The 27,588-nt window shown below is 41.0% G+C and overlaps 1 protein-coding gene across 2 annotated transcripts in view; it reads left to right on the top strand.

Annotated features, from left to right (window-relative positions):
• Positions 1-928: 928 nt before the first annotated feature.
• The window catches only part of sorl1 (sortilin-related receptor, L(DLR class) A repeats containing), a 102,705-nt gene continuing 76,045 nt past the window's right edge, over positions 929-27,588 (top strand). For both annotated transcript variants that reach the window (XM_034113378.1, XM_034113377.1), the window contains exons 1-3: positions 929-1,326; positions 19,364-19,480; positions 21,020-21,154. In XM_034113378.1, coding sequence (XP_033969269.1) covers positions 1,006-1,326; positions 19,364-19,480; positions 21,020-21,154 — 573 coding nt within the window. In that variant the 5' untranslated portion in view covers positions 929-1,005. The remainder of the gene's footprint in view (positions 1,327-19,363; positions 19,481-21,019; positions 21,155-27,588) is intronic.

The following is a 27,588-nucleotide window of genomic DNA, read 5'->3' as shown; positions in this document are numbered from 1 at the left end:
GATTCAGTCCCGGATCCTTCGCGAGACTTATGTCAGGGTCACCAATGTAGTGCCGAGAGAAGGGAGACGGAGGCGGTGCATCGGAGGTGCAAATCTCACTTTATTGGGGAGCAGAAACTGACATGCTGTCGGGTCGCAGCCGCAGAAGAGAAGAGAAAGTGAAAGGGACAAACACACGGTAGGTACCCCGGAGGTACCGTCAACATATATGTCCGGGCGGAAACAATACCCCCAACCCGTAGTTCCATGATTGGATTATGTAACCCCGTTAATTAGTGATCACTACAATACCTAAATGACGAACTAAAAATATATCTGTATGTAATGCACAATAATAATGTTAACAATGTTGCAAATATAAATATAAAAATAAAAGTTATATATTTATGATAGATAGGGGAAATGTACGTTATTACAACAGCATGGTGCAGATAAAGCAAGAGAATATAATTATTTATAACATTAAAAAAAAATATATATTAATAGACCATGGTAAAACAATTATAATTTCATTTTTTTTGTAGATGATCATATAAAATGATAGAAGTAGCCGTTACCTTTTACACATTGCAATTACATTTAAAGAACGATAAAGTTTAAATTGCACTGAAGATTGTTATGAGTTATGAGTGTGGTATTCATCTGTTATTGTTGTTATTAACCTGAGAGGTGGCGACATTCCCATTTTTTTTCACATAATGCCATTAACACGTTATTCGTATGACAGTCACTATTTCAAATTAATTTTTGTAATGTTTATTTTCAAGGTCGACACTGTGTATTTCTCTTGTTTAAATGTGTCTCGATAAAAAAAGACAGTGATGAGCATCGGACTAACTGCCTTTGTGTGCACCATGTTGTGTATACGTAAAAGGCAACGTAAGGATGTTTTGAACGGAGGAGTCTAGTGGTTCCCGACATTCCTCTGGCTTGTGAATGCAGCATCACCGCCAGTAGAAGGAGCCCTTCAGTCCCACCTAATCCACGAGCCTGACATACACAAACATGGCGATATCACAAGCAGGCAAGATGCAGTCCTCTCTTCGGTGCTCCTTTTATTTATTAGTCTTCTGGGTCGCTGGTATACATTCGTCGACCCTTCGTGTGCACCCACAGCAGCGCTACATGCTGCCGCAAAACAGAGGGTTTTTCACTGTAGAAGCAAATGAGGATTTACTGGACGGAGATGGAGGAGGCGCCGCTGCTTCAGAGCTGCCTCTGGCCGCTCGTAGTGCCGCTAAAGGCGGGTTGGACTCCGGCGCCTATCCGCAACATCGAAGCCGCCGGAGCCCTGGTGAATTGGCCATGCCAAAGGTGTACGGACAGGTAATATAGTGCATATCGGTGCTATGCTACTAACGCTACTTTCCTAAATCTGCATCACCTCAGACTGCCCTTAGCTGGCAAGGGTGTACTGAAGAAATTACGCAAGCCCCACTGTGGTTTTCCTTATCTTTAGTCACATCATTGTGCACCTTATGCTAGCTCTGTTTGTGTTGACTGCTGTATGAAGAGAAAGTGCCCTGTTTAACCTCAAAGCAGCACACCCAGTGCACAGAGCAGTAACCATTGTTGAGTCAGTGCGGTTGTTGATAACGTTAACTACATAAAGTTATAGCTCACTAAACATGTATTATTGAATGTCAACTCTCAAACCTGGTTTCCCTGTCAGTTAATGGAAACCTGTCTGAGGCAGTTCCTGAATGATGTACTTTTTTAGCTTCTACGTACTTTAAATGCAGAGGTTGAAGAAGTACTCAGATATTGTACTTAAGTACAAGTAGAGTGTAGGAATACTTTGTAAAGTCCTGCATTCAAAATGTTACTCGAGTAAAAGTACAAAAGTAGTATACTTTATATACTGTAGGGTAGCTAGGGAATTTTACTCCAGGTGAAACTAAAGTAGTATTTAAGTGTTGATTACTCGCATCATTAAACCACATTTGCAAAGTAACTAAAGGTAATACATTCATGTAGTTGAGTTAAAGGTCAAAATGTAACTCTGATTTGTAGTGAGGTAGAAGTACAAAGTAGCAAAAAAATGAAATACTCAAGTAAAGTAATAGTAACCCAAAATTATACTTAAATACTGTAGTTGAGTAAATGTACTTGGTTACTTTACAGCACTGCTACGTACATTAAACGAATGCAGAAAAGCCTCTAGATTCTGAAACGTATTTGTGTTACAGGTGTGTCTGTCTGCTGAGAAACAAGGAGAACAAATATACTGCTTTTGTAATAAAAGATAATGCAGGCAGAATAGTTGCGCTAATGCTAGGTGAGAAACAAATGGTTCTGTTTGCTGAGGTTGAGTGTGGTGTTGGTTTATTGGTGTATGATTATTGGCTGTTGAGCGGTCATTAGTTTCATTCAGTCACTCATTACAAAGACAGTTCATCCAGTAGTCTGACATCTTGGACTGTTGCAATCTCTTTGCCTTCCGGCATTATAATGTGATTGAACACACTCAGACGACACCATGCTAGAAGAAGTATAATGAAGCATCTCAGAACAAACTGCAGCCGCCTCCATGAAACATTATTGCCTGACACAATATGTCAGAGCCAAGTGGAGAAAACAAATGAGAGTAAGGGCAGAGGCCTAAACTGGTCTGGTAACATGTTGGTTGGTTACACCATAAACACAGGTGAATTTGTTAAAGGGAAACGTATCTCTGCCACAAGCATTTGAGCTTCTCTACGATGACTATAAAGACGGCTTTTAACGATCAGGAGATTGTGTGATCATTTTAATTACTGTAGATTTTGAAGTGCTTTGATTGTTTGAGTCATTTAATACATTCACTGATTCAGGCCTCTCATATGTAAATAACTGCAGATTGTCTTATAGTAAATTAAATATCTTTGAGCCTGTTATAAACGGTTCAAACACGCTACACTGTATGAATATGAAACACTGCTTTCTGGAACGTCTTGATGGCCATTTTTCACTCATGATTAATCATATAATCGAGAAAATAATGTACAGATGGTTGAATCTATAATGGAATTACCATGGCTATATAAGGGCAAGGCAAGGACAGTAAACACAAGATAATAAATTGTGCAAAAAAGTGACACTGTCATGGAGGATTGGTCAGAGAAAACCGATTCAAAAGAAACAGTATAGCTGCTAGTCATTCCATGTGTTTCTCTCCATCAGCAGCCTGGTGTCTCACACTGACCGCTGATCTGTGTCTGGTGACACCCACAATACAAACACAGCAAACAGAGCAAATAGCCTCCAGGGACTCGCATCGGGATCAGGTGTCGTTGCTGCTTGTGAAAGATGCGTCCGGCAGAAGCTGTTATTAAATGCTTAGCTTGTCAAGTGTCTGTCCCCCAGCCGGGTGTCCTTGTTGGTTTATAGCGGTATGACTGGACTTGTTAAGAAGCTTGAGCAGGCGTCATAATTAGAGATAATGGGTTGCTCTGAGTGGGGTGAAGTTTGCATACTTAGACCCTAGCCACACGGAAACGGTAACAAAAACGAACCGAATTCGATATTTAAAAAGTCTTCCGTCCACACGCAATCGGCACCAGAAACGTGTCCGTCCACACGAGACCGCTGGAGACGCTGTAGTACATATGCCGGGCCTGTAATTGGCGCTTCACTTCCGCCACAAAATACACCAAAAGCAGCGAAGAAGACTTCACGAGCATGCATGGTTGCCCTTCTGTTTATTCTTCGCGGTGGATTTAGCAGCAGAGGTGGGGAGAGGCAGGGCTCTGGCTCTTTTTCTCTCTCCCGAGGCAAGCGTGAGCTTCTGCTGTATATCTCCCCGGTAGTCCACCAGCAGATGAAAAACACCCACCTCTCCGCCTCTTCCGAGGGATGAGGGAACCGTGCGGCAGAGTTTCCGTTAGAATTTTTTTTCACCGGTCAACATGTCCCTTAAAGTTTAAATCTTCCGGACAAAATTATAAAAGTGCCGGTCAAAGGTCTTCTTTGTTATTTATTGAGCTTTAAAACAAATGAATAACGACTCTATATAATAATATAAGAATAATATACGGGCTCTCTCTTTTCCTCCCCCTCTCCTGACAGCCCGTCAGTATTTTCGTTATCAGGAAATGATCGTATAGGGCGTAATCACGGAGCCGTTTGGCCCCCCAGAGCGTTGCGTCTGCAGATCTACCCACCTTGGGACCCGTTATCGTTATCGTTTCTGCGTTTCCCTGTCGGCCTCGTGTGGCCGTCTATGATAGAGAACTGTAGCGGATACGACCCGTATCGTCTCTGTGTGGCTGCAGCGTTAATCATGCATTCATTGACCTAATCTGTGGGCCTGGTATGAGGCTCTTATAAAACTGGAATAGTCAGGGCTTGGATGAAATAAAGCATCCTGTTTGAAGGGCAGAAAGGGACTGGGGTATATCTAGGCTACTTTAGGAGGCTTTTTTTTGCTTTTTTTTTCATTCCAACCAAGTTCAACTCACAGGTTTCTCCTGTGTGGTTCAATGTGTACAAGGTTTGCTCTTGATTTAATGTCCTACCACCTTCTTTTCCACTGTCAAGCCAAGTCATAGTTGCAGCTTCAAAGTGACTTAAAACAGGTTAGGTCATACATCTACAGTGGACATTGGAAAAGTACAGCTTATCCGGAAGTGTTTTAAATAGTGATGTTGTAGTGAAAATGCATGTTTTGGAAGTAGTTAGCAAACGACTAGATACATTTGACTAGGATTATACTACACAAGTTGTATGAGAGTTTGTAAACGGTTATTTGGACATAGTTTTCATCAAGAATTTCCAGCGGTGAATCAACCCCAGCAAAATATGCGATTTATAATGTTAAAAAATATGTAACTTTTTGCAGTGCCATTGTATCATGTTGTGTAGTTGATTGAAAAACATGAGTCCTCGTCAAAATTGCTGAAACCTTTACATCTTAATAAAGATGACTAACTGACTAAATGAGAATACTAAATGTCACTGCACCGACAGGAGTCTGCCTTTAGCTTAGCGCTGGGGACATGAATACATGCTAACATAGTATAGCGTTTCACTTCTGGCAACTGAATTTAAGTTTCAGGAATCATAAAAGTAGTGTTAATATGTAGAGACTATGCTCAACAAAAATCCAATCGAAAAGTCCCATGGGTTTTTGAAGAGGAAGCCCTTGCGATGCTTACTGACGGTCAGCCTACAAAAATACGTCATCACTGCTATTAGCTAAAAGAATAGGAACAGTTCGAATAATTTAGTTAATTCAGCTGTTTTTATTCCTCAGTTTAACTGATCTTACATTCAGCTGTTTAGAAAATAAGCCTGGTTTGGAGCCAAAGCTTGCTGAACTCTCTACAGGAGAGGAGCATCCTACTGAGTCAAACAGCGTTAAAACCCCCTCATATCTGCTGTTCTTCCACCAGCTGTTGTTGTTGTTGTCAGTGTCTCTGCTATTTCTAGTCTCCTGATGTTACAATTACCCCTCTCAATCATCATGTTCTCACACTTCTGTGGAGTGTAAATAAACAGTAGGAAGCCACGCAGTGACTATGCACAAATTTGTAGTGTTTGATGTGGTATGTTTAGAGATAGTTCTATCTTATTACATTCTCCAGAAACATTTGAGTCCAAACATGCAATTTCACTAGAAATCCCAAAAGCATTAATTACAGTGAACATCTGTTTTTGCTTTGATCTATTAAATATACATTTTTGTCAGACAAAAATCAAAAGCAAACACAAATCTTTAAAGGCTACCACTCTGTTCAAGAGTGTGCGTGTATGTGTTTTTAAGGCCAGTGTAAAATCCAACTGAACGCCTTTAATAGAGTATTGACGTATTTTTGTTAGCCGATCTGGAAGTTAGCATCCCAAGGGGTCCCTTGACAAAAGCAATGGGATTTCCCCATTGGATTTTGGTATATTGCAAGTCGTCCGTAAAAGTAATGTTTAACCGTAGGTGTTTTTAAATAGTGAGGTTTTGGTAAAAATGCCTGTATTTTAGAAGTAGTTAGCATACGACTGGATACATTTGACCTGAATTATACTGCACAAGTTGTGTTAGTTTGTACATGGATGACAGGACATAGTTTTGGTTTGCTCCTATTTACATCAATTCATTAAGGATTGTTCTCATTACATTACATTGCATTTAGCTGACGCTTTTATCCAAAGCGACTTACAATAAGTGCATTCGACCAAGAAGATACAAACTTGTTTTGTTGTTTCTTTTTTTACATTGAAGACTTTGTGCTGAGGTATTCCTTTAATAATGGAGACTTTGGATTCAATACAAATTGAGGTGAATCAACCCAAGCAAAAACTTAGGATGAGACTTCTAAATGATTAACCTTTTGCAGTCGTTGTGTAGTTGATTTAAAACATTTGTCATCACCGCTTGGTTGTGTTGAATTAATAGAGTGGTATAGGAATACGTGCTCAACTGGGAAATTGTTCAAATAAGCTCTGTGGCAACAAACATTTATGATACTTATCATGTTTTGTTCAGCAGGAAAATATTCAAATGTTAACACCACTTTTGGAAATGCAATCAAATGCAATTTAAAAAATGTTTAGAGAAATTTGAGAAGTTAAGTGGGTTAAGATAAATAATAGAACAGCTAGAACATTTTGTTGAGTTCAGAAAGTGTCTTTCCTCTACTGTAATGCAGTCTTTAATACCAGGAAAAGACAACAATTATATCCACAATCTCAGACGATATCCAAGATGTTGCTTCAATATCGATGTATTGTCCAGCCCTACTTTAAATCACCTTTTAGGTTGAGTAATGTTTATAGCAGCATCAATCTACCACGTGCTGAATCCCTAACTAATACAAATAGTCTTTATAGACTTAAGGCTTTGGTTCAGGAGGTAGTGTGGTCAATCATCAATGTGAGGTTTGGTAGTTTGATCCCCAGTCTCTGCGGTAAACACAACAAAGTGTCCTTGGGCAAAATACTAAACCCCAAATTGCTCCCTAAGGAGTGGCCAATGAATTGTGGGTGTAGGTTAATGTTTATAACTCCTGATGAGCTGTTGGGACCTTTTTACAATAGCCTCTTTGTGAATAAGTGACTGCTAGAAAAGCGCTTAATAAATGCAGTCCATTTGACCATTTGACTCCTTCTGACACACTCCTTTTGACAGACCTTCTTAAAGCACGCAGCACATCTTTACCCTTCACACTTGCGTGAAGATTCTGATTCTCAAAGCCTTCTTAAAAATCATCCCCGACTCTCACTCTGAAATCCCAGAGCCTCGTCTGAAGGCACAACAGCCGACTTGAGTGTATGTACTGAATCGCAGTACTTAGTGCCAGTATGAAAACATATTCAGTAGTTTTTGTGTGCTTGAGTTTGTGCAGCTGTTGTCAAGACATTGCAAGCAGAGCAACTTTAACCCACTTCTCATTAAGCCTTGAAGAAGAACTTGAATATAATATGTATCATTACCGGATCTTCCACTTGATACAATAACAAAACCTTGAATCAACGAATTGTAAACATGTCAACAACACAAAAACACTAACCAATTTCCCTGCATTGTCATACAGACTTCCTCTTTGGTTGTCTCAATTCGTCAACATCTTCTTTTCTTCACTAAAAGTTACACTTACAAGAACCACAATGGGGATGTTTGCTGTCACATTGTGAGGACAGTGTCTCATTTGTGCTTCCTGTTTGTAGATATGCTTTATGCTAACAGCACAGGCTAACTTACACATGCAAACTGGAGAGTGCTCGGTGCCTGGTGAGTGTGCTGCGAGCCTCCATTGCCTGCCAGTCCTGCAGAGATGATGTCATTGTTTGAGGCTGGCTCTGATGCTCTCCTTGGCCACTAAGCCCCCCACACACACACACACACTCACACACACACACACACAGTTGAATAATGGGGAGCTCAGAGCTGGGGAGGGTGGAGAGGCAGAGAGTAGGCTCAATGCCCAAGCGTATTGTTTCTCCGTTCTGCCTCTTGGTAGTACCAGACACAGTTCCCAACTCCTCCACACCAATGGGATATCAAAGCTCCAGAAGGGTGGGAAAGAAAGAGAGGAATGCAGCTGATTATAAATATATAAAGTGGTTTCTGTATCTGATTTCAGGCCTGTGCGGCAAAAAACTCCCAATTTAAATCGAAAGGGTCATTTTCTGCCTTGTTATAAGATTCTTTCCAGACAATTCAGAATCAGAAGATCTTTATTGTCATTACACTCATGTACAACAACATTTTACAGGCTTCTATGCAGTTGAAAGATGCCCTATTATGTTTTGGGGAGTTTTCCCCTCTCCTGTAGTGTGTTATTGAGTTTTTTGTGCATGTAAATGATACAAAAAAATCCCAAGGTTCCCAAAATTGAGAGTGACTCAATTGACCTCCTTTGCAACATAGTGACATCACTATTGGTTTCTAATGAATATCACTCCAACACATTGTACCTGATAAGGCTAAGGGGTGGACATCTCTAAGTGGTTGACAAAACACAACAGTTGGCCAGCTAACCAATCAAAGCAGACTGGGCTCTGGTTTCAGACAGAGGGTGAAAAGAGGTGCTGCAGCACAGGCAGTATGAAGAAAATAAATACATTTTTTAACATTAAAGGTCCCATGTCATGGCCATTTCTACTGATCATAATTCCATTGTTGAGGTCTACTAGAATAGATTTACATTGTTCAATTTTCCAAAATCACATTGGTTTCTCATACAGCATCTCTGTATAGTATGTGTATTCACTCTCTGTCCTAAACGGCTTGTTGGAGCTCCTGCCCCCCCCCTCCCTATGAGCCCACTGTGCTCTGATTGGTCAGCTCGCCCACTCTGTTCTGATGAGTCCACCACTGTTACAGCTGAACATCAGTGTTTATGTGTTACAATGGCGTTTGTTAGCAACCAGAAAATGACACCAGTAATGACAAACAGATGAGAATGCTGCGTGGGGTCTGGGTGCCGTTTTTGCGGGACGTTGCGGGGCTCGCTGCTCCGCCCTTTGAGCGGACAGTGTGAGCTGGATTACTGGTGTCGTTTCCTGGTTGCTGCGTTGGGTCTGCGAGACATCGCGAAACTCAGCCTGAACTCAGCCTGAGCACACACACAAACAGTTTGTGTGTGTGCTCAGGCTGAGTTCAGGCTGAGAAATCCGCGGAGCAGCGGCTGAGAAAAGATAAGGCTGAGTGAGTGTGTGTGTGTGTGCGGAGCTCCACGGAGTGGTCCATTTGGACCTGGGTATGGTTACGTCACTATACTCAGGAAGAAAAAAATGGAAAACGAAAAGTCTCCAACGAGGCGTTTTGGGGCACCATAGACAGGTCTTTTCTGTGTTAGAGCTTTATTCGCTACAGGGTGTACTTTGAGGGTTTGTGACTTTGCAGACCGTTTACATGCAGAAAAACCTTCATAACACACAAGGGGACAGGTAATAACCGGAAAAGCATGACATGGGACCTTTAAAGCATGTAAACACGACACGGTAGAAGCACAAAATACAAATATGACAATGGGCATAATAGGAGACATTTAAAAATAAAAGTAACTACATAAAAGTAGTGATGAAAGGACAAGAGAACTTCCCTGACAGAACAGGTTTAGTTATGTCACCCTGCTCGCACACTTCTTTGGGTTAAATTAGAATTTTAGCTCTTAATGTCATAGAATCAGAAATACTGCTACATATGCAATGACAATAAACTGCGCTCATGTCCAGTGATATGTACTTACACTTAACTAGGGATGGACTTTCAATCTTTTCGCATTAGATTGGGCTATCAGCAGTAACTTTCACTTACACTACTAATCCTCTGACAAGATGTGTCTGGCCTGCACGTGTCTAATCTGGATCACGCCTAGGCTTGATCATCCTTTGTATTAACAAACGCCCAATTGAACTTGTCTACATGCCATTTGGTTCCATTCCAAATATGTAAAGATATTGATGAGGCTTAGCATAACTGGGAAGATGCTCTCTAACTGTTGTCAGACAGCCAGTTGAAACCCTTGCAGCTAGTGAAGACCAGAGGGCCTTTTATTTGGATCAAAGCACTAATAAGGAATGCAGCCAGTGTCTCAGATGCATGTAATGGCTTGTTAGTGAAAGGGAAAGACTCACTCACTTGGGACAACAATAAGCGTGAAAACAGTTCAAAGTGATTGAAAACATTGTGATTCTTATTTATTTGAAGTCTTGGGCTGTTTGGAGAAATATATAGTTTTAGTCATACTTTAGTTATCTGATTTTCGACTGCTAATTATTTTTAGGCCACAGCTGCTTTCTATTGGGTACAGCTACCATGGTAACAGGTATTGTTCTGGTATATTGGGAGGTGAGTTGAGGAGAAGCTTAAACATCATACCATGCGAATATGTCCTTTCTAGAGAAAGAATTCAACAGTTGACTGTGCATATTCATTCTGGAACCCATTCATTCCTTCCATAGGGCATATAAGCATTTTTCTTATGTTTTATATAAATGTCAGCATGCTGATATTTTGTAGGTTGTCCTTGCTGTTTTATTCCTGCCTCTTTTCTAATTTAAAATAATTCTATTAACTCCAATAACTCGTACCATCAGATGAAATTACTGATACTGAAGACTTATTACTGACATTATCTCTGGATAAAGAAAATCGGCACAGAAATGTCAATACACATATTAAATTATTTTGTAACCTCATTACTTTATACTTAATCGACAACAACAGACTCAAAGCCGACCAGCACGCAGCAACCCATTATCATCCAAAAATCCAATTGGCCGCCTAAGCTCTCGCTAAGCAAGACGATGTTCCTGCAGTTATTCGAATCAAATGATTAGGCTATTTACTAGACGGAAAATGGGAAATATGTCAATTCTGATATGTTCACAGCATATAGAAGTGATGATTGGCAGAGGATCAGGGGTTTTATTACAAGAACCTACCCAAGCTGGGATGAGAGCTAATCCGCACTCATTCTTAAAATATTTTTATATATATATTCTCCTTCACACACACGTACATGGCCCTGAAAATGATTAATTAAAATGCACTCTTCTCCTTATGAAAGTAACACCAATGACAATTTGGTCTGACAAAAGCATATTGACCAACCAATCGACCAACTGACCAGAAGGTGTTATCCCTAATAGACGCATTACGTTATTGAATTTAAAAATACATGATTTGTTCTTCTTTTCCTCCTCCATATTTTTTAACATACAGTACCTTGTCGTTGTTTCTGTTATTTCTATTTCTATTTTTTTGACATTCTATACTGTCATTACAGTGCATATTTTTGACATACTATATATACCATGTTGTTTTATCAGAAATTGTATAGACTTGCAACGGGAAAGAGATATCAGTACATTTTACTCAACCTTTTTCACGTGAATCAACTTCCAGGGAAGAACACATATTAGCCCGTATGTCAGCCATTAAAGTAACCCTAACTAGTGGTTCCTGTTGGTGGTCTGTCTAGCATTGTGTCGAGAAAAAAAGAAGAATCTATGGAATAAAAAACAATATCTCTGTTTCTTCTGCACCAATTATGATTATTTTGTTGACTGTTGTTTATGAGTTCTGAAGAGTTGAATCTAATCACGTTGTCTTTTCAAGGACATCTTCCATTATTTGTAACACCAGCACTTTTTAAATTGACTGAATTTACTGTAAAGAATTCCCGAATTTTGTCAAATAGATACATTTTCATTGTCTTATTTCGTAACAGATACGTATAATACATACAATATGCTTATAGTAACTTGTTTTCACCAAATATTTCTGAATTGTATTTAGTAGAGTAGGATATGCCAGTGCAGATACAAACCTCACTCCCCTCGTACTACAGAGGCAGTGGGGAACTGTGAAGATGGCAATTAACTCACTGTTCCGCTCTGTCGGCTATCAAGGTCTCACCAAAAAAGCGAGCCTTCATGAAAAGAGGAAAATCTTTCCCCCTCTGAGTCTGCACTCTCGGACTTGTTACTTGGGTTTACTGAATCCCGTCTGCTCCGTCAGGTATGAAGGCTTTGCACGAGACTCTTCTGGTGAGACGGAATGCATTATACATGCGAGAGAGACGGACAGAAACCGTGGCAGTACAGAAGCCTTGTCGGCTGTCTGCGCTTGTGCCCGACTCAGCCCCCTGCTCCCTCGAACCCCCCACCCCCAACTCCCCAAGTGACCACAAAGCTGTTGCAGAAATTGATGGACGGGAGCAGATGAGAGACACTTCTCCACCACTTAAAGAGCCACCACTGGTCTCTCCCCGCCATGTTGCAGTGCAGTGTGAGGGGAAAACAAACAGCACAGGCAATAGGAATAGTACATGTCCAATATTGACTTCCTATTGACCTGAAGCTGTCCATTATTTTACACAACTTTGACATAGCAGATTTATAAGGTTCTTAAATGAATATGCATAGATGGGAGGTGTCTCCTTTTAACTGTTACTAGGCAGCTTCTTTACCTTGTGTTTAGCAATGCTGCAAACACTCCTGACCTTGCTAAGGCTTACCACCTATATCTAGCCATTTGAACTGAACTTGTTTTGAGAATAATGTACTAATGATAGCTGTTGGTGAAGCTTGTTTTAAGAAATCTTATTCTTATTTCAGGAATTCTTATTAAGTCTAATTATCTCACTGCACTGGCAGAATATCCCCCTTGTTTCAAGTCTGTGTAAACAGACTTTTCTTCTTGTTCTTGTTTTAAGATGGACGTTATTTGCAGTGTCACAGGTTGCAAAAGATAGCATTGCTATGTATTAAGGATATTGGTCAATACATGATTAAACAGAACAGTACCTTGTAATGGAGATATAATCAGCCCTAATATGCAAAACGATTTTCTGTTTAGTTTTTTTATTTCAAACCTCATTTTTATATTTTGTGGCCATTTAAAAAAGAAAAGAAAAAAGGAGCCATTCAATGTATTTTACATTGGGTTATTACCTTTCTATGTATGCATTTTTTATTGATGGAGTCCTGCCATACCAGCGTGGGATGCAAATGACCTTCACATGAACAAGAGATTCAGAGGAAACAATAAATGCCTTTTACTTTAGAAGCTTTTCTTTTCCTGTATATTGACAGCTTTCCTGCATTCAAATTAGACCGAATGCAACATTTTCTACAGCTTCTGTTTCACATTTAAGGGTTTACCTTGCAAACCAAAGGATAACTTTAATTCTGAGGCAGTAAAAAAAAAAAGTATTGTATTTGTTACAGAGGTAAGCCCTGACTGCTTATGAAGTTATTGGCTGTCATTTCAAACAACAAGGCGGTGCATTCTGTCATTTCAGTCTGGTCCTCTCTAAACAGCTATGCAGGAACAGGTTTCTCAACCGCCACATGTCTGAGCAATTAACTGTTGAAGGTGTCTTTACTTTCATTTTGATGGTGTCATTTTGATCCTAAAGCTGCATTCACGTGATACGTGATTTGCACTGCTTCATTTAATTGGTTGCGTGTTGAAAAGTCAGCGGTAACGAGGGGTAGCGCTTCTACGCGGCAATGCCAGCATAGAGAGGTTTCACCGCCTGTCACAATGATGTTTTTACGAAGTGCATTTTGCATTTAAAGTTTAAATAGACCACAAATATGCTGTCAACCACTGGTCTCTTGGTTAGAATCTCAGTAAAATGGCTGCTGTTGGTTTATGTGCAACCTTCTGGGCATCCGTGATATAAAAAACCCTGGTGTTGCATTGTGTGCTTATGTGAGGAAGGTGATGAAAAGGTCAGTTTAGCCCGAAGGAGAGCTACAGTGAGACTATAGCAATAAGCCAAACCACAAAGTCTGCTCTCTGCAGTACTATTAGCAGTTTATGGAGCTTGTAACAAAGAGGCTGTGTTGCATAACAAGATAAAAGGGAGCTTTTATGGGATCGAATGCACCTCATGATGAGATAGCCCTTGTTTACTGGCGTTGTATTCATTGTGAATTGCTACCTGTGTACAGGACGGTGATCATCTTTTGAATTGGTCGGGATTTGCTGCAACCAGGGAAATTGTTTGTATTGTCACTCGCCATCACACAGTAGATTCAGCTGTGTCAGTCTACGAGGCCGCTGGCACCCTTTTGGACTGCGCAAACCCCGGCCAATGAGGCCTAAAATGCAAAGATTTACTGCTGCAACACCTCGGCCTGAAAGACAGCCCTGGCTTTTACTGAGGCGGCCCTGAGGGAGGCAGGCTGAGGAAGATGGAGAACACGAGGAGAAGGAGGAGGAGGGGGGTGAGGAGGGGGAGGAGGAAGCTGATGACTAAAGAAAGAGCTGGAAAAGAAAGTTGTGTATCAGTGTGGCTTAAAATGGAAGAAGTTACATGAGGAAAAAATTGAATTTGTGTTTCTGGCGACGTACAGTCTACTCCTGCAGATTGCTAAAGGAAATATCCACTCTTTGTCTTTCAGTTTTTTTATCATCATTCTCTGATGTTTCATGCTTTTCAAGAGCTTATTTATGATAAAACATTTTTTTTATTTCCCACCCCCTTGACCAAAGCACAATAGAGTGGTGCAGGAATGAGTCCTGAAAGCCGGAAATCAGTTAGCACTTTCCCACTTCCAGTTCCCTCATCTCGAAGTCAAGGATTTTTGGTTTATAGACAACACAAGCTTAAGAGCTATACGAAATAAAATACTTCAGTAATTAATTACCCAACTCGTGAATGTCCGAAGCTTCTATGCGTAAAACGGCTGTTGCTAACAAGTGACTGAATAAACGCCATCTTTCCGACACGAGTTCCTTTCGCCTAGTGTTGGGGACCAAGCCCCCAGGACGTGTCCCCGGATGTTGAAGAAAATGTCTGCAGTGGCCAAACGGTGGCACGACATGTTCTGTGTCAGTCTGTGTACCCATTGACTTACATTTTGAAAGAGACGTCTGAAAATCAGCGGATATTTTTTTGAAACTTAATGAACTACCCACTAAGACCACTTTTATAGCCCTTATTTTTAGACCGGCTGCGGATTGGAGGCGGGGCTTAAGCCAAACGCAAGTGCGCAAGCTCTATGGATCCAGATATAGGTACTTTTGTTCTCGATAGTCAGGCTATTTTGGCTTAATGCGCCACTGAGCAACTTTCATAGGAATGATCGGGGTCATGCCTTCAACACTCTACTGTTTTCTTTTTGCAGTTGCAATCGAGATTATTCAACCCCCATTGCACATGAGGTTTATTCGTTATATATACAATTTCTCAGCTGTTTGCAATAAACAAATTACAAAAGAACTGTTCAAACAGTTCAATTAAACTAATATTATAAGGGTTGTTGTCAACATTTAACAGAAAATGCTACTTTTAATGAGTACTGCAGTCTCCAAATATTCAACCCCTTCATGACATTTTCTAAGATTTCCTGATACTTGACTGAATCCATCGTGCCCTCCACACGCTGCAGGTTTCCAGTGCCAGAGGCAGCAAAGCAGCCCCAGAGCATCACTGAGCCAAGCCATGCTTCACTGTAGGCAGGGTGTTCTTTTCAGCATATGCTTCATTCTTATTCCTCCAGACATACCGTTGATCCATAGGCCCGAAACGTTCCAGTTTTGTTTCATTACTCCACAGAACAGAATTCCAACACTGTGGCATATTTATATGGGTTTGCGCATATTGGAGCCAACTTTTCTTGTGCTTTTCAGTCAGTAGTGGTGTATGTCTTGGAGTTGGGGCAAGGAGTTTTTAGTATGTACCTTACTGTACAAACTGAAACCTCAGTGCCTGCTTCAACCCAGTCTTGCTGCAGGTGTTTTGCAGTCACCCAAGGGTTTTTGACCACTTGCGTCCTCAGGAATCTGGTGGCACGTACAGCTAGTGTAGCCACTGTTCCTTTAACTTTGAACTTGCGACCTATGCTTTTAACAGTATCTATAGAAACATTCAGTGTGTAAATTAATAGAATATCCCCTCCCATCTTCAGAGCAATCTGACTATTATAACATTAGCGTTAAGAAAGCTTACTTAAATATCTGCCACGACATAAGTAACCGGATCAGAGTAACATTACGTACAGTCCGCGGCACTGTGAGTGCAGACGTCGATGTGTCCCATTATCATTCATATCATATCACATCATAATGTATCATATATTTCCTTATTTGAGTCAGCTTCTTGAGCCGTATCTGGCCGTGCAACACTCAGTGTCACATACTGTATGCAGAAGTATTATTTTAAGCAACACATTAAGTTGACGAAACACTCGAGTCAAATTCTCCTAATTAAAGTCAGATCCACTCGTGTCTTGGACGGGGCAGTGATTTCATAAACCTGTTAATGTATGCATTCAAACACTTTTTCTTTTACCAGCTGTATTCACCTTGCAGGTGCAGCTATGTGGATTTTATCCTGGATAAAGTGTTTAAGTCATGGATGTTTAAAGTTTAACTTCTTCATATTTGACTAATATTAAAGTTCACTTTTCATTCAGGAAGTATGACGCTGCGCTGTCAGTACGCTTGTCCATGTTTGAGATTGGTCGAATGCTCCAAATACCACCCCTTTCATGTGAACGCGCACCTAACTAGATAGGACACGGCTGGCTTGAGCGATCCACTTGATAACCAGCGTCGTAGTACAGCTTAGCCAGAGCGCGTATGTTTTGGATTGGGCCAACCGGCTAACTCAAACATATCCAGGTTAGGTTGAACCAGCTTCGTAGTACAGGCCTCAGGTGTGCTTGAGACTGCAGTAATCAATAAAAGTTGCATTTTATGTTGAAAATGGATACAAACCCTTGTAATATTAGTTTCATTGTACTACTTAAACAGTTCTTGTGTAATTTTGTTTATTGCTGAGAAAATTGTGTATTTTGCCTATAAACCTAATGTGCAATGGGGGTTGAATAATTTAGATTGAATTGTACATCCATGGTGGTGACGCGCAGCCATTGGACCATAGTTTGTTTATAACATTACCTTAGCGGTTTACTTCTGGCGATTGCATTTACGTTGCTGCTTTAAATATTCTTTGGCCTCTGTGTAGTGATATTAGTGTCTCTGCCTTTTTCTTTTCAATGCTTTCCTCATGGGATTATTGTTGAATAGGTGAACAAATAGGATTCAGGACTGGGTCTAGGGTTGCGTTTGATCACATCTGACAGGGGTAGCAAAGATATTTGTTGTTTACTCCACACTGCGAGTCAGTAGGAAAGTGCAGAAAAAGCCTTTGAAGCAAAAAAGAGCCCTTTCAGAAGCCTGCCTCCTCGCAGATTCATCAATAAAAGATAAGGAGAGGAAAGCAGCGAGGAGATGAAATGGTGAGGCGGAGACAATAAAAAAGATGAGACAGCCTATTTCTTTTTATTGATCCATGGGCCCGATGGGAGGGGCTCTTAGTTAGGAATTAGTATGTGTTACAGCAAGATAATGTTTCCAGGGCTCGAGCTTAAGGACCTCCCGTCGTCCCGGGGCCGAAAAAAATCGGGTCGGGGAGGATACAAATTAATTTTGGGACGAATTTGGGACGAGAGTTAAAATAAAAATACCCTGCTAACTCTACTACGAACGGCGATGAAAATGAAACTGACTGCACGTTTTGTGTAGCACACAGTTATTAAACCTCCTTGTCAACATAAACACACACAAAGCATTTAGCAACCCGCGAAATACACACACACACACACAGTACGTAGCTACAGCTGTCAGCCAGCCGCACAGCTGTGATGTAACTACAATTTTTTTACCCCGGAGCGGTGCGGAGAAACGAAACTTAACTTATGAAGCAGCTTTTGACGACGCGCTATGCATGGGGCACCCTAGAGGGGGTTTCCAGACATGTCATTGCAGCTGAGATGAGAACTCTCCATCGCATTTAGTCCTTAGCAATATGCTGCGCCTCTCCCCATGTAGGGATGGGTACCGAGGCCCGGTATTAAACGGGCCCCGGGCCGGAATTATTAAAGACAGTGGTACCAACAGTGGTCTTTTTATCGGTACTGGAGACATTTAAAACATACATGTCATATGTATTATTGCTACATGAACATTACATTGCAGTTTTAGTTTCGCCAACTCCTTTTCTAATATGCAATAAGACTACAAAATGCGTCTATGATGTATTTTCCAATCCAGACGAGAGAGCTCTCTCCCCCGTCTGTGTGCGAGGGGGCGGGGCAGTTTGTAAAGGTCTCCTGACTGTGTTACAGACTGTCATCCTGGTTAGTGGTTACTCTTGGTTCTGTCTTCTGTCTTCAGGACAGAGTGTTGGATTTTTTTGTTAATCGGATGGGACTTGATTGGATTCAATATTAGAGTAACTTTCTCGCTTGTGTGTTTTTTTTAAATATATTTGGCCTTTGTTTCTGTGTTTGACTGATTTACTCAAATAAAAAGGTTGATGAATTATCATCTAATGATTTGTATGATGTTTTATTTATGTTAAAGGTCACTTTGAATGATTTTAACTAATGATAATGTAGAAAAACAAATATTTTAAATTCGGGACGGTCCACATTAATTTCGGGACGGCTTAGATTGTATTTCGGGACGGTTCCGGGAGGATGGTGAAAAAAGTTAGTCGAGAGCCCTGAATGTTTCCTACCTTTTACATGAAAATAGACGTGCTGTACATACAAATAACAACAAACTAATAGTCATTTTTCTTATTATCAGCTAATCATACAAGAAGAACATAACAAACTACAAATTGATCCTATTAACAAATAGTATCAGTAGCTCATTATTCTGTGCCATAGAGCTAGCAATTTCCCCATAGACCCCCATGTTAAAATGCAAAACTTTACAGCAGAAATGTACATGTTCACAGTTTAAATAATAGTTTTGGTCTCTATAGCCAATCTATATATCTACAACTTTAGGTAGTTGTTTTTCTTATATAACCTAACCGTTTTCATTATGTGGATTAGCTAGGAATTAGACGCTGTTGTCACTACCAAGATGGGTCAAAAGGTCAAATAACAAAATCAAGTAACACCTTTTGAAAAGTCACACATTTAACACATCATTCAAATAAAAATGATTTTTTTTTTCCATATTCATTATTTAATTTGATTTGTTTTTTGACAGCGTTCAAGCTCTACAGTGTGGGGGGGCCTCAGGACTTATTTTGCATAAATACCTTAATGAGTTCCCATAAAGCCTTGACGACTGATTCAGCTGCTGTTGGTCTTTATCTTCGACAGTGTAGCAGTGCGACAGTTGGCTTGTTAAAGAAAGAACAGTGTGTCTTTAGTTTCAGAATAAAAAAAAAGGTCTAAAGCGATTGCCAAGCTTAACTTTTCTGTGATTCAAACCGCATGTTTAGCTGATGACGTCTGCATTTATTCTTGTGACTGTCGGCAGATCACGTGTATTTCTTATATTCATCTTTCTTCCCAGGTGCGAAACTAATTTACAAAAGCACAGATTGCATACATCTCGAGAGTTTCTCAATCTACTTGCCTTTGCCTTAAGGTACATTAACCTGTTTTTGTCCCGCAGGCCAACCTGAACGACTCCCATAACCAGATGGTGGTCCACTGGGCTGGAGAGAAGAGCAATGTGATCGTGGCTCTGGCTCGAGACAGCGCAGGAGCCACCGGGCCCAAAACCAGCTCTGTGAGTACACCTGAACACAGCCCAGATACCAGATACTGGGAAACTGAAGCCAGCGCATCCATAGCCGCTTTCACACCAAGTACTTAGCCGGTACTTGTCCCCGGTACTTGTCCCCGGTACTTGTTCCCCCCAAACTCTTTAGTCCCTCGAACTGTCCTAGTAGATCACGTTCTCACCGGAATAAGTACTTTTAAGGATTAGGCAAATGAAGCCGCTGACGTCACTTCTCCTTCTTCTGCTTTGGGTTTACTGGCCGGCCGCAAACAACTTCACGGCATATACTGCCACCCCCACCCGCTGTACATGAGGCGTTTGTTCATCTTCCTCAGACATTATGGAGTTGACTGAAGTTGTGGTTTTTGTGCTCATGTTATACAGCTTGGTAACTGAGTTATTTAAGCCAACTAGGGATATGACACAAATGCGGTGAAAAGGTTCGCTCGAACTAGGGACTAGGGCCAGATCCTTTTTGGTGTGACACCAAATGTCCCCCCCCTATCGGCCTAGTTCGGGGGGAAAAGTACTCCCGTGTGAAAGCACCTCATAACTTCAACCTTAACCCCCCTATCCAGCTGAATGCGAGTCGCTAATTTCCTCCTATAAACCAGCAACAGAAGGTGTGTGTTCACACTTGTGTAACATGTTTCTCATGTTCCGGTAATGTTTTTATTTCTGAGCCAGAGATTAAGTGCTCCATCTGCTACACACACACACACACACACACACACACACACACACACACACACACACACACACACACACACACACACACACACACACACACACACACACACACACACACACACACACACACACACACACACACACACACACACACACACACAGCATTTCTCTTCTTGATCAGTTTCTACCTTCCCTGCTGGGCCTCTCATCAGCTTTCAGAGCTTTCCTACAAAATACAAAGTTAAGAGACACAAACTCTTAAATGGTTTGCTTATGAGGGGTTTTAAGGCCAATTTGGTTTAAAACAGTTATCATGTAGTACAAGTCCATATTTTCCTCAAAGGTTCAAGAAACCTCAGAATTAAAGAACACAATGTTAGAGGATCTGCTTTCACCAGCTTTAGGATATGTGCATCTGATAACTACCAATCTGGTTGAAATAAACACAAGGAATACACACTACCAGTTATAAAAATGAATATTCAAAAAGTATTCCATGGTGTTTTCTGACAGAGAAAACGGATATTTGTTGTCCAGAGCTGACGGTATTTCGACCGGACTTCTTTCTGTGGATTGATATGACTGCACATAGTCCCTTGATCCTCCTTTGCAACGGTCATGTTATCCTTAGCTATGTCTATTAACAACCTCGGAAATGTCTGAATTGACTAATCAGAATTGAGTATTCAACTAAGCCGTGTAATACATTTGTAATAATATAGATACCCTTGCATTTGAACACTTGTCAAATTCTGATATAAAACGATTATCAACATTCTCCAATCCAGAGTTTTGTTTTGGGCAGGTATCACAATGTCGTTGTTGATTACTCCCTCTCCTCCCTTTTGTCTTCAGGTCTATGTGTCCTATGACTACGGTACATCCTTCACACTCGTCTCAGACAAGTTCCAGCTTTCTGGGATCAAGGCCAAGGACGGCAGCAAGCAGGTCATCTCCCAGTTCTACCACAGCCCCGCAGACAACAGGAGGGTGAGTCACTGCTGCTGGGCAACCACAGCAATTGGGGCTGGGTCAAAAGAAATGCATCCATTCTTCAATGTCATGAGTTCCCATTTGGGTTATAGGTAACGTCAAAGACAATCACTTTCCATCTTTTAACGATAAGATGAGATAAACCTTTATGATAGGAGCGACAGCAATAGGAGCAACTCACAGAAGAAGAGAGAATAACAAATGAAATGATTTAATAAATAACATGAAAGTAAAAGTACAAATAAAAATAACAACATTATGAATAGGTAAAACAACGAGCAGTTGAATTTGCATACTTACAGATTTTACAGTGATGGATACCCTTAGGCGCTTTCACACCAAGTACTTTGCCGTACTTAGTTCCCAGTACTTAGTTCATTGGAACTCAAGAGCAGTTCGCGTTCACATCGGAATAAGTTCTTGAGGGAGGATTAGGCAAATGAAGCCGCTGACGTCACTTCTTCTTCTTCTGCTTTGGGTTTACTGGCAGGCCGCAAACAACTTCACGGCGTATACTGCCACCCGAAGTCCCCGGCCGGAAGTCCCCCGGAGTTGGGCGGAAGGCTTCCGAGTAAATCGCCAGAACGCCGACACCTCCTCATCTCCACCGCTCCCATGTTTTCTTTTGTGTTGCCATAAGTTATTCTCTCTCCGTTGGTGTGCTGGGCTAATGCTAATAATGCTAATGCCAGCAAATACAATGGCGGCTTCACAAAACTTTACCGAGTTTTACGGGGCGTGGTTTGCAATTCGCAGAGCCAATCATAAATTGGAACCTTTTTCTCCCCAGGAAAGTCCCTGCTCTCTAGCAGGCACTAAAAAGGGGGGGAAAGTTTTCATGAACTATGTTCTAGTTCCAGATCTTTTTGGTGTGAACGCAAAATCCCAGGAGCTATCGGAACTAAAAGGGAAAAGTACGGGGAAAAGTACGGGGAAAAGTACTCCGGTGTGAAAGCGCCTCTTGTATTCCAGGGTACTGTTCATGCCTAATGAGAGTCACTATTAATATACCTCCTCTGCAGTCCCTTCCTCAACACAAACACATGATGTACTAAATTTAGAGGTATATGGATTTGTTTAGGCTCCTTTGAACATACACTTTTAGTTTTTGCAATTGAAGTTTGCACTGTTGGCTTGAACTCCTATATACTGTAGTTCCAGAGACATTCAAGGTTGATCAAGGCTGGGGTGTGTGTGAAACACACAATTGTTTGACACGTTCTGCAGCAAGTCTGAAGACTAAAGTATTTATAGCTGTGAATTGCCAAACTTGAAATCGTGGCTAAGGCCCCGGCTCCACGAGGACGGAAACTGGTTGAATCCGCATATTTCTCATGCGTATAGCCCTCTAAGCTCCACGACGCCGTAAGGGAAACGTAGAAACAGACCCCGCAAACGACAACGGGTCCAAAGGTGGATAGATCTGGGAACTGAGCGCTCTGGGGGGTCCAACGGGGCCGTGGAGTCGCCTATACGGTCATTCGTTTTCATAGCCCCGCCTCTCCCCCGCAGGGTTGCTATCGTGCTCCAGTCGCTACTGACCATGCTACAGTTCTTTGTGCAACATCTACAGGAGCTCCTCCTTGAATTCAGATTATTTATCTTTATCTCGATATGGACATAAACGCGAGTGAAGTCTAATCTGACAGGACGGAGACACGCAGCTCCTGCCGCTGTGATGCAGCGGGAGCAAAACACACACTTCAAGTCAGATCATCACCCTTAGCTATTTTAATTACCTCTCAAACTAAACTAGTTATAAATATGTTCATTTTTACTGTCGGGTCACTCATTACAGGATCAGCTGCTGCATGAGACAGACACTGACGCTGTGAGAAGAGAGGAAAAAGAGATGTATTTGATGATTATATATCATTATATCGTCGTTATTCATTTGTTTTAAAGCTCAATAAATAACAATGAAGACCTTTGACCGGCACTTTTATAATTTTGTCCGGAAGATTTAAACTTTAACACACGCTGACCGGCGAAAAACTCTGCCCGGTTCTGTCGGCCCCCACCGCGGAGAATACACAGAAGTGCAGCCATGACAACCATTCTTCTTCGCTGCTTTTGTGGAGGAAGTTGCTGCTTTTGTGGAGGAAGTTACAGCGCCACGTACAGGTTCGGCATATGTACTGCAGCTTTTCCAGCGTTTGGATGTAAACGGAGCCGTCTCGTGGAGCTTGACACAATCCGGTGTATATTGCGTGGGGACGGAAGGTTTTTTGCGGTTGCATTTGCGTTACTCCGATGCGTTTTGCCGTATTTGTCCTCGTGGAGCCGGGGCCTAAAAGCCAGCAGCCATAAAGAGGGGCGAGACAACATAATTGCTCAATTGGGGATCATGACTTTTGTTCAACCTTTCCTTAAAGGCATCATGGTTTATGGTGGGCTTTGTTTAAAGCCTTAGGCAAGACAGGAGAACTGGAGAATATTAAACAAGTTTAATATTTACTTAAAGAGCACATATTATCTAATTTTCAGGTTCATATTTATATTTAGTGTCTCTACTGTGACATGTTTCCATGCTTTAATGTTCAAAAAGCTCTTTATTTTTCTCATACTGCCTGTGCTGCAGCACCTCTTTTCACCCTCTGTCTGAAACCAGAGCCCAGTCTGTTGTGATTGGTCAACCGCTTAGAAATGCCCCTCCCCTTAGCCTATCACGTTCAATGTGTTGAAGCGCTAGACAATAGCAGCGCAAGTGTTTAATAGTGATGTCATTATGTTACGGAAGAAAATAAAGGAGTCTAATGGAGGCAGGGGGGGAGTGTGTGGGAGAGAACTTTTAGTCTTTGCAGACCATTTACATGCACAACAACCTGTTTAACACACTACAGGAAAGGGAAAACCACTAAAAAGCATAATAGGTACCATTTGTTCTTTATAAATACTCCTTCATAATGAGCCACTGAATGATCCGCATGGTTCTGATGCAGTCCTTCACCTTAAAAGCGATTTTAGCTTACCCTAAAGTGAAGCTTTAAAATGCGAGTAGTTCAATTCAAACCCCCTACACGCTGACAGGAAATGTGGGGGAAACCAAACATTGTCATATGCTCATACCACCACATTGAATCAGAATCAGGTTTATTGCCAAGTAGGTTTACACATACAGGGAATTTGCTTTGGTGTTAAGTTGCATACATAAACACTAACGCAGCCTACACACGGCGGCGTGCGTTGCCGCTTGACGGTGGGCGTGTCTTGTGCTTGGGGAGTTAACGCGAGCAACGCGACCAACAACCAATCACATGAATCTCCCGTGTCTCCCCCGGGTAAAAAGGCTTTAAAAAGGCTCCCGTGTATGAATCTCACCATAGACATTCATGTCTAAAAAGCGATTTTTAATTAATGTCTATGGTGCTATTTTATACAACATTCCATGCTGGCTAAATACTGTCTATGCCTGCTAGCTGTCCATTCAAACGAAGTACACTGGATATAAACTCCCCAAACAGGCGAAAACCTACCAGTTTCACCCACTGTCTCTGCCACCTCTCTCCATGCCTGGCTCCTCCGGTTTGTATCCCGGTAGGTGAACAGGGACTGAGAGCACCGGGTGATTCCCTACCGCTACGATTATTTTCTCCTCCATTTTTTGGCATATGAGGAAATGAACTGCGGTCTGGCTCTCCCAGCATACACGCGGTTTGATTGGCTAGCGCTTGTACTGGCAGATTTGCATACGCGGGATTTGATTGGCTGACGCCTCCGCCTCAGCTTCAAAAGTAGAACATTGCTCTACTTTTGCAGCGAGCACCGCGAGAAAAGCTACGCTTTGCTCCCACAATGCAGTTCGGCGAATCGTGACGTCACCCCATTCAAAGTGAATGGGCAGAAGCGTTGAAGCGTCAACGCACGCCGCCGTGTGTAGGGGCCGTAAGAGGAAATAAGTCGTAAGAAAAGAGGCAATTATAGAACAGTTATAAAAAAGATATTTGAAAAAATACTGCAACATTAAAAATGCTAACACGCAATATAAATATACATTTCAGCGTGCGGCCCATGTTCTGGGAGTCCACCCCCCGTTGGCAAAAAAAATCTTTAAAGAAATACAATATATTAAAACTTTAAAGTGGAGAGCTGTCCAGATTTTAAAAGAGGTAGCGTCAAACAGAAATTAGCAAAATATTAATTAGGATGTGCATGGCTCACAGTATTAACACGAACAACATATGTTCACATGATATACATATATATATATATATATATATATATTAACAATGATAAGGTGGCCTGAAGCCTTCCATTGTTCTTCGTTGGCAATTAATGATCATTAGAATTCTGTATCGTTATTACATACAGGATTTGATCTTTCACCAATTAGCTGCTGTGTTCCAGAAGAGCAGGGAACACAGCATAAAAGCCAAATCTCTGTGTTTGGATAACACACATGGCTTCACAGGCGTGACATTTGTCAGGCTCAGGTGGGTTCACTATGAGAAAGAGTACAGCAAAGGAGGGGGTAGTGGAGGAGAGGAAGTAAACAGATGAAGCGATGATGCTGTACAAATATAGGTTACGCAGAAAGAACAAAGAGCAGGATCCCCAATGGGTCTGTGGATAATCTCAGAAAGCACCAGAAGTCCACAAATCTAGTTTACAAAGCTTCACCATGTTTGATGGCAGAAACAATACTTTGAGTTCACTTCTAAATCAAACTGCTTACGTGTTTTCTCCCTGATGTGTCCAAAGCTTTACATGCATGTGTAAATAGAAACTAAAAGTATGCGGATTTCCTCAGTTTAGAGATTACTTCTGCAATACCGATACTTGTTTTGAGGCCAGTTGTTCTTTGTATCAGTAAAGTGAGTCAGAAGCTGACCTGAAATGCACCTGATCACACAATAGTTTAGAAACTAAACTCTCTTTGTATTGGACATTGACCTCATCCATAATGTCAGTAGCTTGAATTTCCAAATTCTGAAGACTTAGTGATTTTAAACATCACATGGGTGTTTCCAGACTATGATTCCATAGTATGCTATTGGATTGGTCATTAGCTTTAGCATTATGTGAAACATTTAAGTAATACACTTATTTAACTTCTTTCCACGTGCTACATGAGAAGATCCTTATCATTTACATGTCTTTGTGGTAGTGGAGGGAGAAAGTTATTAGCCTATCTTAGCATCAAAACTCAAACTATGTGGCAAAAGCTACCCTGGTGCTCTTCAGAGATATAAATACTTCTATAAAGCTCACTTATGAACAATTTGTTTTACATTTCTGTTATTAACAGTTTGAAGAATTGAGATAGGTGAAACAATGAGCTTTAAAGGTTATTTTGTCGTGCTAAACTAAGCTAGCTCCAGCTCCATACTCACACACAAACATGACAGTTGTATCTATCTTCTGATCTAACTCATACAGAAAGCAATATAGATTATGTCCTTAACTGTTTAACGATGTATTTGAGATAGCTTGTAGTGATAAGGGTAAGTCAAGTTTAATTCCAAGACCCTGCTGTTTGGATTGAAGCCAACATTGGTAGTACTCAAAGAATAACTCTCATATCTTCTCAATGCGCATAAATGGGTTCAATCAATGTATTCTAGGAAAGTTAAACATTCACACATTTTCAATTGCTCTGCTTTACAAAATGAACCAATCCCTGATAGAAATACTACTTTTAGAATATTTTAAATATAAATGTAGATTTAGTCACAACCTAGCTTAATATAGTCCTGTTAATAGATCTTCTTAACAGAGGAAAGTTAATATTTTTGAACTGCTTCCTAGTTATTACTCAGTATACTGCACTTCTGTGAACACTTGAACAGCCTCTATTCCCGGTGGGACTGAATTAGCAAAGCTCACTGTACATTAGTGATCTGGCACCTCAGCTTTCCACCGCAACACTGCACTCAGACATCGATGGAGCACCTAAGAAACACTTAAGCACACTTTTGCTTCAGTAACTTGTGTTTTCTGCACTTAATGGAGCTTAATGGAGCAGTCTTACACTTTGACAGAGCTTTTCTCATATAAACTAAACAGGAATCACTGTGTAAATTCACAAGACGGATTTGAAAATGTTTAGTTTTGAATCTGTATATTGAGTGACACACTACCAATTTCACACACACAGTTTGGCTTACTTGTCATGGTTACTTCTATTCAGACTGTAAAAATAACTCTGATAATGTCATCAGGGTGGGAGAAAACACATTCATAAAAGAAAGCTTAAGGTTGGCATTTCAAAGACATGGGTGTTAACCACACAGGGAGGGTCTAACAAAAACATGCTTTTGAGTTGAATAATGGAACATTTAGGATCCAATGTTTTTGCAGTTGATACTGTAATGGGCACTACAAATCAGGATATCAGAACCTAATGCAATACAAAATATAAGTTTTGCGAGTTTTCCAGCATTTTAATTTTCAAACTAAATAGCTAGGGCTATTAGCCACTTTTTTTTAAA

Source organism: Trematomus bernacchii, unplaced genomic scaffold (assembly GCF_902827165.1).
Source record: "Trematomus bernacchii unplaced genomic scaffold, fTreBer1.1, whole genome shotgun sequence".
NCBI lineage: Eukaryota > Metazoa > Chordata > Actinopteri > Perciformes > Nototheniidae > Trematomus > Trematomus bernacchii.
This window is presented reverse-complemented; position numbering and strand designations above follow the sequence as displayed.